The sequence below is a fragment of the Pezoporus wallicus genome, unplaced genomic scaffold (genome assembly GCF_028554395.1).
Source record: "Pezoporus wallicus isolate ANWC-B61680 ecotype Strahan unplaced genomic scaffold, APGP_CSIRO_Pwel_v1 scaffold_6445, whole genome shotgun sequence".
NCBI lineage: Eukaryota > Metazoa > Chordata > Aves > Psittaciformes > Psittacidae > Pezoporus > Pezoporus wallicus.
The window spans coordinates 750,914-763,027 of NW_026641753.1; the positions used below are offsets into that span (position 1 = coordinate 750,914).

General features: G+C 43.8%; 1 protein-coding gene across 1 annotated transcript in view; it reads right to left on the reverse strand.

Annotated features, from left to right (window-relative positions):
* The window catches only part of RNF128 (ring finger protein 128), a 39,588-nt gene extending 29,978 nt beyond the window's left edge, over nt 1-9,610 (reverse strand). The window contains exon 1 of the mRNA XM_057425239.1: nt 8,847-9,610. Within this exon, the coding sequence (XP_057281222.1) occupies nt 8,847-9,252 (406 nt within the window). The 5' untranslated portion in view covers nt 9,253-9,610. The remainder of the gene's footprint in view (nt 1-8,846) is intronic.
* Nucleotides 9,611-12,114: the final 2,504 nt, after the last annotated feature.

Below are 12,114 nucleotides of genomic sequence, written 5' to 3' on the forward strand. Positions count from 1 at the left end.
AAGGACAACAGGAGAAACAAGAACACTTTGAGCTCCTCTTCTCTGCAGGGCTGCTCCTCTGAAAGGCTCTGCTCCTACCTGCCGCTCTGCAGGAATTGCCCCCACACCAGGAGCTGCTCAAACACATCCCCAAAAGGCCACGTGTCACTACGCACAGGCTGGGTTTCTGGATGGGAGCCCATCATTTAGAAAGGATTATTCCTGTGCAGCGATTACATGGCATAGGATCTGCCTGTGCAATCATCAACAAAATTAGTGTAAACACAGAGTTAAACCCTGATAAGAGTCAACACTGCTTAGTTTTTAATGAAAGCTTTGGGCTGATTCTGAATCCATGGGGCTGATAATCAGGAATTCAGTGCTGATCTGTGGCACACATTTTCCTTTGCTTGTGCTTGTACTAAGCACAAATCAAATCGAGCTCAGGTTTGAATGACTGCCTGGAGCAGGGGCTCCAAAACCAACCCACTCCACTAGTGTCTACCCCTGCTAGCAGAGCATCCACAGGTTTTTGTGGCTCAGTAGCACAGGGAGATCAGTGTCCATTCTTGCAGCGTGTGGAACAGGTAATGAAGAGCAGATGAAGCAATTTACTAAAGATCAATATTGCTAAACACACACAGCTTACTGAGCAAACCCTTTTGTCCTAACCTAAACAAACCTCTCATTTTCTCATTCCACATCTAAGTAGAGAACTTATTTCAACAGTAAGAGCTCTAGCTATAATAAGAAGTCTATCTGTAAGCCATCAGAGAGACGTGGTTTTGTTTTGAAACCTGTTCCACATGGGTGCAGGGAATGACTTAACAACGCTCTGAGAATATATCCAAGCTTTATGCAATTGACAGCAGCCAAAGTGCTTCAAATGACTCCAGAGTCTTAGGGGTGTTTAGCTCTGTCGTTTTCACCAAGATAAAATTGGACTGAAGACAAAGATTGGAACCCCCTAGGGATACAGAACTTCCTGTAGTCCTGGGGGTTTTGGGTATGAGGCTTAGCCATGGTCTCTCACACTTCCATATGCTGCTGGTGCAGCTGCAGGGTATGGACTGACAAGGCACAGCAGCGGCTCAGTGCTGGGTGTAGTATGTAGTGATGAGCACGGCTACTCATCAGCTCTGGGCGTAGTAACTACACCTCTCCTCAGCCACCGCCGGGGAATGTGCAGGCTGCCCAGGCGACTCCTGCCTGGTGCCAGAATGTCCACAGCAATCTGACCAAAGCAAACACAGAGCCTGAACCTGAACTTCTCACTTCACAGCACAGAGCGCAGTTAACAAGAAATAAAATTGCTCTAAATGTGACTGTGGACGTTTTGCTGCCCTGGCATTATTCTGGTAACAGGTTTCTGACTCCCTGCTCGGGCAATGTTTCCACTCATTTGCAAGTAACGGAGCGAGCAAACAGCAGGCACAAACAGCTTGCTCACCCTGGCTGAGGCATTGCTCAGGTATAGCAAAGCAAAGGAAGTCAAGCGTTTGTACTGGGGGAAAAAGCGGATGCGTGTGCTGGTGGTGGTCAGCCCAGCCAAGGGAGCCAGGTGAGGTGGCCAGGACAGTGTCAGAGCACACAGGGACACCAGCAGAGTTAAACCGGTATGTTTTAAAACCAGCATTCCCATTGTACCTATTTTGCACTGCATATCCGACACTGAGAGCTTTCTGGGCTCTCATTCATTAAATCTTCTTCCATAGTGATAATTAATAAACAGACCTGCAGCCTTACTGAAGCATATCCTTCACTTGTGTTTGCAAATGTGGTTTGTCTGATGGTTTCCAGCCCAGTTACCTGTGACTGCAGAAGCAGCTCCCAGCAGAAACATGTTGAGCAGCAATTAAAAATAGTCATTGCTGCCAGGAAGGTTGGGGGGGTCAGGGAAGAGCAGCGCTGATAGGGGATTTTTCACTGTTTTGTTTTGGGTTTCTTTTCCTTCCTTTACATAAAAAGTTGAGATTTTATAGTTTGGAGAAAGCACATTCGGTTTGGAGAAAGAAGCCAGGCACTGCAGGGCTGTGGCACATAGCACAACGTATTATTAAGCAGTAGTGCAACTTCTGCTAATTTGTTTATGAGAGCTTTCTAATAGTTCCTGAAATTGAAAGCACTGTGGCCCATGATGACTATCATGTCAGATGCGAGAATGACAGGGTAAGTAGCTTTAATGGGCACCCACAAAATCAGAAGCGGAATTGCATCTGAAATAGGTGGAGCATGAAGGCATTTCTGGCACAGATCTGATGATGATTTTTTTTTAACCTTTAAAGATTTTTATTGTTCAAAAATTTATGCTGTATAATTCTGGCTTCCATTTTTTCCCCATGGCTACTGGTGGAGACTCAGAGAAGTTCAGAAAGTAGGGCATGCCTTTCAGATAAATCAAGTGAAATCTTGGGAATGCTGTCACTGCCTTCTGCAGGGATGGACCCTATCATTATCTGGAGCTTTATCTTACTTGAGTAAATATTTAAACATCTATGTTTTTCAAGATAAAAAAAATGTGTATGCTAAATATTGCTTTTTGATGTCAAGCCAAGTCACTCGGTATCTTGCTGATGAGACACCTGTATGTTCATGTCCTTCAAAACTGCATTTGTTTCTTATTCAAGTACCCAGCTCAGGATCTCTCTCTTTGGAGGAAAGCTTTCAAGGACACAAGAAATCTGTTGGGGCAAAGCATGACAGGATCCAGCACTGAACGCTCCAAGTGCTGCACATGGATCTGAACCATGTCTCTGGACCTTCTCTACTGAACACTGAAGTGGAAAGGAGAAGCACTTATAAAAATGGAAAAAACAATCAAAAGCAGCACCCTAAAATGGAACCCAGCACTGAATGTCATGGGACACAAAAATCCATGAGCAAACGTTACCCTGAATCATAAGTTAAAGACAACAGATGTTGCATTTCCTTATCCCAAACCAGCTCATGTCCATGACCAACAACAGAAGGGGCTTGGGCAGACCTCTTGGTGCTCTAGAGTAGGTAACAGTGTGGGTTAAAGTGTCCCAAGCTTTTAAGCTAGCTGAGAAAAGAATTAAGGTGTGAGAATGGAGCTTGTGGTCCTTTGCTGCTTTACGAAGAGGACAGGCTCACGCTGGAGGAGGTGTTGAGACTGGAAACCTGCCCACCTCCTGCCCGTGGGCTTAGGAGCTTCCAGGAGAAGCTGAGGTGATCCCTGTGGCTTGGTGCAGAAGACACATGGAAGTTGCCAGTTCCAGCTAAGCTTCACGATGAATCTGGGAGCTTGTTTGTCTGTAACACAACGAGGAAACTCCAGCCTATGACTGTGTTCGCTGAACATGGAAAAACCCCAGTGCATCAGATTGCCCTGCGTGCTGGCACCGAACGCTTTCCTTCAGGTAGCCAGATGTGTGCAAGAGTCCCCAGTGCCAGGGAAGCAAACACTGTTCCTCCTGTTCCTGGCACAGTGGGACCAATTGGTGTGACAGCAGTACCTGTGACCTCTGTGCCCAGAGAATATGGGTGAAACTGTCAACAAAGGCAGAAGATATAAAAGGAATGGATGCTCATACACTGGTTTGCGTGCACTCCTCCTTTCATCAAAGAGACTTGCAATTTCATGAAATCATGTTTTCCAGCTCTCATTTCAAAGGAAGCTGGTTGATAAATAGAAATAAGCCATATCTAGGAGGTGCAAGCAAATGAAAGTGAAGATAAAAGCGTTCTCCACAGGTGATTCAAGGAGCCTGGAGCAAAAACAAACAAACAAAAAAAAAGCACCTACAATTCCTCTGAAAAATTGAAACTACAAAAAAATGTACAAGAAAATGCCAGAACTTGCCAGACAACACGTACTTTTGGTCTGCTTTGGTTTCACATGGAGCTGAAGCGTGATGCTACTCAGACACGTTGATTCAGTGGTGGTCTTTATTCAGTGACAGTGGAGTTTCCAAGCAGGGGACTGAATCAGTGGTTTCCTTCCCCTGCAGAGTGTTGGGCAATCTCCATCCAGACTTGGAACCAAGATTTTCCATATAATGCACGTAATGCAGTTGACCAACTGAGGAGCATCAGGTGGCTGGAAGTCTGAACACATCCTCAAGAACAGAACTGACACTTAGCCCTTTGAGGAAGAAATGAGTCCAAGTCAAAATGCTTGCACTTTCTGGCTTTGTTTGGGCATATGCACAAACTAAAGGACCACACATTGCAGCCACTCACAGAAATCAGTAGCATTGTCATCAGGAGCTTTGTCATCCAAGGTGCGAGTGTACCTAGTTTCAGTTCTGACTTCATCTCCATCAAATCTGCACAGGCCTTTGTGAAAAACTCACTACATCCAAGAGGGAAAGCTTTGCGGTGCCTCCAGCTTGTCCTGAAAACCTTGTTTATGGGACCAAGAGCCAAAGGCAGAAACACACCAAATAGGGGCCTTTAAGATCACACAAATGTAAAAGCTCAGCTTTTACAGCTTAATTAGGATGTAAGTTGTGACAAACTTCAGTGACCCCCGTAATGTCAGTGGGAGCTTTGCAACGGCCTCAAGAGGCCAAAGACTTGCCAGGCTCGCTCCTTCCTTCCTTCCAGCCTCAAGAACTGTTGACAAGCTGCAAGAGGCACCTGCCACCCCAGTAGAGACAGCCCCAGAAAGGGGGAAACAAGCATTAGAGCAAAGCATTGAAATGCTAAAAACAGGAAGGAAAAAATCCTCTCTGGGAAGGTGTGTGAGATTTAGGGGTTTGGTGCTTGGACCCAGCAGCAGCTGATGGGGTTAACAGGATTGCCCAAGCTCCAGAGGGCCACCCTCACAGAAGTTTTTCTCATGTAATTTCTTGTTTGTGCCCATTGCCCCTGTTTCTTTCACTGGCACCACTGAGAGCAGTCTGGCTCCTTCATGTTTAACATCCCTGGCCCCACCAGGAATTTGTACACAGGGATGAGGACCCCTCAAGCCTTCTCCAGATGGACCCGCCCCAGCTTTCCCAGCCTCTCCTTGCAGTGATGGCTCCCACTGGTGAAGGGCTGTGTGCTTCCTTCCTGCTGCTGCCCTCCCTGCACCTGCCGCTCTCACTGCATCAAAGACATGGAACCACTCAAACAATCTTCTCAGTCAATAAATGGAGCAATTTAGTCTATGCTGTGAGACCACGGACTTCATGGAGGCACCAGGACTCCTGTTAGCAGAGCCACTGACTTCACAAGGAATAAAGGAAGAGGAAAGTTCATGGCATGGGCTTTGCATGGATGTTCTTGGAAGTTCATTTGGTTTTATGTCCGGGTCCTACAGGCTCTTCAAAGCTAAGACAGAGAGCCTACCTTTTTCTATAGTAAGCAAAGGTGATGATGCAAAATGTGCTGTAAAACAGAAATGACTCTGAAGATCAAATAAGCAATGATATTGTAGAGAGTTAAGATGGTGAACCCAAGCACGATTTTATACCAGCTTTCATATCAAAAGATAAAACCAAACTCCACTGTCAGGCATTTAGCTCACTAGTTTATAACAGGTATTGCACCAACAGCTAAGAAGATCCTGTCTCAAAATACTTCTGAGATAACAAAAGTTAGACTTTGAGACTACAGAATAGCCTGGAAGCAAGCTGGAAGGAAATGCAAATCCACAACATTTTCAACTGTTGTCAGGATTGCCAATTATTTCTATTGTACAGACAAACGGAGATACCTGCTTGCTGCCAGAAGATGTTCTTGGAGGCTTTAACCAGTACGAGAGTTAGTTCCCTTTCACTGGGTCTTAGTAAATCCCTTGGAGACATTTTACATATTGATATTTTAGCTTAGCTATTCTATGGGGCCAGTATCCAAATGGCAGCAATAATGGTGTGTCAATGTTTATTTTAATACACCATCCCCACTCTCCTATTTTCTCTTGTAAACAAACAGGAAATAAGGGGAAAAAAATCACAGTGACAGGGGGATACAGCCTTCTACCAGCCTGCGCCAGAACCATCTACAAAGCACGGGCCCAAACCAAGCACCACTGTTCTGCTACCATCGGTGGTCAGGTGTTTGTTACTAAACAAAATACCTTGTTGAAATTCATCTGGTTTTCAAAACCTCTATGATTCCTAGAATTTCCATTAAAGTTTCAAGGAGTGCTGCTGGTAATCTGTTGTTACAGAAGCAGATGCCATTTCCAAAGAAGATCAAGTGTGTGCTGAACTACTAAGAGGCATCTTTTCTCTTAGTAAAAGCTTAGTCCCTGAACCACTCGCTCAATCTTACTTCATGCAAATAAGCCACAAACACCTACAGAAAATCTTTCAGATTATAGTAAAGCATTTTCCCACCAGTGATTTGTGTAATTGGAAAGGAATGGGAAAGTTGTCACTGATAACTTGGCCTCTAGAATTTTCCATAATAAAAGCTTTCAATGTATCAGCTTTATCTTACGTCTGTGTATGAAACAACAAACTAATTCCCTGTGACAGATAAAACAGGTGATAGGTAAAAGGAACTGTGGCAGAGGATGAGGAAGGAGTCGCCAAGAAGGGCCTATTTTCTCTTTGTTCCTTCCCAGCAACTTTAAATTACCAGTGTTTCCTGCTCACCTGGACTTTGCCCATTGCAGACTAAGCAGGCGTTTTACAACGTGAAACACATACATAATATTGTACTGTTCTAACAGAAAATAAGGCTGGCTGGAAAGCTCTATCGATTTTGTGTTAAAGTCGGCAGGAAGTGAGGAGGGTGGTGAGAAACTGCAGCCAAGGCCCCAAGGCCTAATAAATAACCAAGGTGATGGGATTCCTGTAGCCTTGTACAGTAGAGCCATACAGACGGATGGCTGAAGATGCCAGGGCTGGCCCCAGCCGGGAGCCAGGTGATAGGCCTGGAGACCGCTGCTCCTTGTTGAACCAGGAGCTGGCGGATTGCTGCCAGCAGCAGGGAAGATTTCTCTCACTGCCCTGCCAACAGGGCGTCTCATCTCCAAAGGTCCCGTACCCAAACGTCAGAGAGGATTCATCACCACGTCTCCTCAGACCTCTCTGGGTGATGCCACCGTTGGCAGATTCCAACTGGATTTCCTTCCCCAGCCCTGTGAGCAACTCTGCTGGAAAAAAATAGGTCATCTCCAAGCACCATCTTCCTCTGAGTGCTGCTGCAGTGACCACCCCTCTCCCGGGATGCTTCTGTTGTACCTAAGGAATGTACAGCTCCACACTTTGCGCTGAGGGAAACAAACAAAAGGAGAAGATGCATTTCCTGCACTGATTAGATGAAGAACTCCTCTCAGTGAAGTATTTTGCCCTCACTGTGTTTAACACACGACTACCGCACTGATTTACAAACTCTCTTCGCAACTAAACAGATTGTCATAGCTACTTTAGTCCGATAGGATGATTAAAGGAAGCAGTCCTATAAAAATCACTTGTTTTGAGTAAACTAAATGATTAAATTAAGAAAGATGGGGCTTCATGTCTCATGAAATAGACTCTTGGGTGATGCCTCTGCTGCTTTCAAGATTTTAAAAACATTATTAGTTTTAGAAAAATAATATATCTGAAAAATATCTGCTTTCAGAGCTTATCCTGAACTATCACTTTACTTCTGGACCCTAGTCCAGCTGTTGTATTAGTGACATTCCAGTCATCCAGCATATCTGAACAAGGTTCCATCCCATTCCGTGGCCCTCTGGAGGAACAGGCTTCCCTGAGCCAGGTGGGGCCACCACCACTCAAGAGGCAGGACAAAAGCTCTGGATTATTGGCCACACATTTTCAGTGTGTGTAAGCTCCATTTGCAAACGCTAGCTCCTTGCAAACACTACCACTATTGTGGTATCAGGAGAGTCAAAGCTGGCTGTGTAGCACAACAAGCTGCTGCACTGTCAGTGCCGTACAGTACAGTTTTTAGTATGTTTAGGATCTTTACCTTGTTTAGAATGCCTTTTTGTTTTGAGCTGAGCCTTACACACTGTAAAGCACCTGTGATGCTCCTACAGATGCGTAACAGAGACCCTAAGCCTGGCTGCCCCTGTGTCAGGCAACTCCTGTCCACTGCCCCAGTGTGGGGTACACAGCCACAAAGCCCCTGAAGGGAGAACCCAAACCAGCACAGGGCTGTGGCCAGTAAAACACTGGTTCATGACCACGAGGAATCGCTCAGTTTGCTCACAGAATCAGACAAGAAAGGTTTAAGCCAAAGGTTTCCCAGTGCAGCCCCACCAAAGTATATTTCAAGGAAATAGTACATACATGTATGCTTTGTACTAAAATGCTTATTAGATGGGTTGACCTAGAGGAACACAAACAGAAATAAAAGCCAAGCAATATAGTATCACAGCTTACTTCTCGGTTCTTCTCTAATGACGGATCCACAGGTGTGAGGGCCAAACAGCCAGTTACAATTATTTTGGATAACCTTTTATTGAAGGAATTAGGGATCCCAGTAAGAGGTGGAGGTCGGCCACAATTCAGACAGGACTAGGACAATTTCGGAAAAACCTCCAGTCAATCAAAGAAGAAAAAGCCCCCAAGATCTGGCTTTCAACCTGCAAAGCATATACCTATGCTGCAGACACTTGTAGCTTCATTTGTGTCCTCTAACCTTGTCTGCCTTCAAACCGACACTGTGGGTCTCTCTACATCACCGTATAAAACAATTTGTGTGTACAAGTAAAAACTGGTACTAACTCCAAGACTCACCAGTTCAGCTACACCGTACCAAACTCTGACCATATCAGCAGAGTATTTCTTACTAAGCATTTAAGACTCAAATTACACAATACTTTCCCTCCCTCTTTGAATTCCTTGATTAAAGCAACAATCATCCCCAAACACAAATGGTTCCTCATAGCCTGTGCTGCCCTGGCCCAAACTTTGGGGAAATAACCATGTTTCAGCGCTTCACACTGCGATACTCACCAGGATGCGACATCAGGACGGTGCTGTTGCCTTTGCCCAGCTTGTTGTAGATCACAGCTGCTGCCGCACCCCTCCTGGTTGCCACTTGAATTTTTTCAGCAAAACTGCAATTGCCTCTCTCAATCAGTGCTATCCACGGTGGTTTTGTGACGGTGAAGCGGGTATTTGCATCACAGGCTTCAAGATTATCAGACACAGGAATGCCCACAAGCCCCTGAGCACTAAGTAGAGGCGAATTTAATCCGTACAGTCCACATACGCAGTGCTCGGACACAGACTTGTTGCTAGTGGTGTCGAAATAGAATAAACTTAGAGAAGCACGCACAGAAAACGCTTCTGTAGTCTTAAATAGAATACTGACAACCAACAGGTGGCAGAAAAAAATGAACTTCTCCACTTGCTTCATTGCTGATTCACAAAATGCAGACGTCTACAGATATTTGCTTCTGGTGGCGACAGTCCTCGGCTCACAGTCTGCCGAGGGTTTGACGTTTCTGTTCCAACAGGAACTTGACACCACCCAGGTGAGTCCTCAAGGTGTCAGTGAACTTATCTGGAGTGGAGGCTGGGAACAGACACAAGTGACACACCTGCCTGTTGTGAAGTCCAGACACAGACTGAAGGACGTTCAGCTCTGACTTCCTGCTCCTTTCTCATGAAGAATCTTTCTCCACACCCTTCCCTCCCATTCTGCACAAATTCTAGCTCTGATAATGCTTCCTAAGGCACAGCTCGAGCCCCCTGCTCCTGTTTCAACACTAACGTCACCTTGGAGGAGCAGGTCATCTTTCATTCAATGACGTAAGCTCAGGGCTCTCGCTTCACAATGCATCTGTTATGCAAATGGCCTTGTTAGAAAGGTCAAAAGCAGAGGGAGGGAAATACAAAAAGAATTTTACCCATCTTATAGGCTAAGACAACCAAGTTGCTCCCTGCATTTCTCCTTTTAGCTTCTTTCAGTCATCAATTCTGCCAGGTCCAGCTTGTTCTGGTGTTTATAATGGACTGATTTTAATATTGATTAAAGTATGAGATATAGAATCACCAAAACTGATCACAAACTACCACTTCCAGCCCATTTTCACACTGTAGTTCACAATTTACACCGAGATGTTCAAATGATTATCACACAATTCTCAATTTCTGGAAGCAGGCTTTTCTGGAAGTATTCTTTCTCCGAACTCAGGCTGTTGTATTCTGTAATGATTACAAATATCAACTATTGTTTTCTTATATTTGAATAGAAAAATGAAAACTGTACTAATGTAAGAACTCTGTAGTCCACAAATCATAATGTTAGAGACCTTTTTCTGTTTTTCTACAAAAGTCATGCTGCATGCAGTGATGAAAGCCAAGGGAAGCTGCAGCTGGGGGCAGACAATTTGATGGAAGCTCAACCTAGTTCTCCTGTAACGATTCTTTCTAAGAGTGAACATGAATGACTGTGGCAAGGATTTTTGGGAAACCAAAACAGCTTTCAGAAGTGAAAATGAAAACAAATCGAAATAAATAATCCAAGTTGTTTACATATATTTATTTACTTATATTCTCCAAGTTTTCAATGTTGCACTAGTTCTACATCACATTAATTAAAAAAATGATCTTACCGCTAAGATCTAACACTTACAAAGTTTTATACACATAAAAGTACCATTAGCTACAGAGTTTATCTTCCCCTGTTTTTCCTTGAAATTAGTGCTGGAAACATAAGAAACATGGAAATTTAAGATTTTACGGTACAGTTCTTCGGTTGGGTACGAATTCTACAGTTAGTGAATGTGCTCTTGTATTTTACCCTCAGCAGTGGCAATACACAGCAAGAAGGATGATTCCTATGGCATTCTGCAGGAGTAAGAATCTGTATGTTGGCTTAACACGGCAAAATCAACATGCTTTGACAGACCCAGCATGAAAAATACTTTGGTTTTGTACTTGTGTCAATAAACACCACCTGAAATAAAACAGCAAGTACTTTCTTTGCAGACGGGACCTTTGCCCCAGTGCTACAGTGCTGGTTTGGCAGGGAGGAGGGAGACAGTGGTGGAGCCATATATTAAACACTGCAAGACTTCAGAAACTGAACTTGGCATAGTAAGTTCAGTGTGACGTAAGGGATGGGGTAAGTGCTGCTGTAGAATGACCCAGAGTACTGAAATTCTGGGTCTACTGCAGGCATTGAATATTCTCTAGCTAGACACAGAGAGCCTGTGTATTTCACACTGGCACTTCGTTCTGCAAGATTAAATCTCTCTCCTTCCCAGCTTTTGCCATGAAAAATTTCAAATGACACTTCCGTAAAATAAAATTACATTCTTTAAAGTCTTACGTGTGCATTACACACACTCCACACCATTCTGGTATTTCTTTTAGAGTTAGGAATTCCTAACACATAGGATGAAACGATTAATGCTATACGTTTAAAGTGTAGTAAGCAGTGCAAGGTGGCAAACACCCTTTGGTGCATTTCTACTGCATGGGGTGGAGTGGCTAAGACAAGAGAATAAAGTGGCACTCTGTGACAGTGCCAGCCACCTCTGTCTTTTCATACAAAGATAAATATTTAAAAAACTGCTTCTAGAAATAATGGTTTCATTAAAATCAGACTTCGACCTGAAGTATATCTAAATAAAAAAATACTTGCTGACACAGTCAGTGTGGCTCAGTTTGGTATACGAAGTGCTGGTGCTAATCCCTCTCACCCTAGAGCAATGGCGTCTTAATTGTCACATACCCCAAGACACAAAAATACACAATAACGTAATGCAAGCACCATTCATCCTGCTCTTGTGGTGGTATATTTTCACTTTGCCTCCTGTGGCAAGGTTACAAGGTACTCTGAAAGGCATGGGTTGACAAACATTGCTCTAGAACTAATACTGTATGATCCATACAAAATATAAACATACAATACATAGTCACATTTAACTTTTAAACCCTGTACAACTCAAGTTAAACTTTTTCCATTAATATATTTTTAAACTGTAAACCACAACAGAAAGACAGGGTAATTTTACATATTTCCTTAGAATGTTAAGATTTTCCCTTCTTATCTAAAGATATGAACTTGTACTATAATAAGCAGAAATGTTTCTCCTTCAATTACCATTAACTGAAGTCAAGGTACAGAATTTAAGTACTTGAAGACAAAGTCCACTGTCCCCAGGACAGACAAGTGAACTACTTGAAAGAGATATTCCTCAATTATCAACAGGCTGCTAACACATGCCTAGAAGTTTCCCACAAAATAATGGTCCTGTAAATCAACACT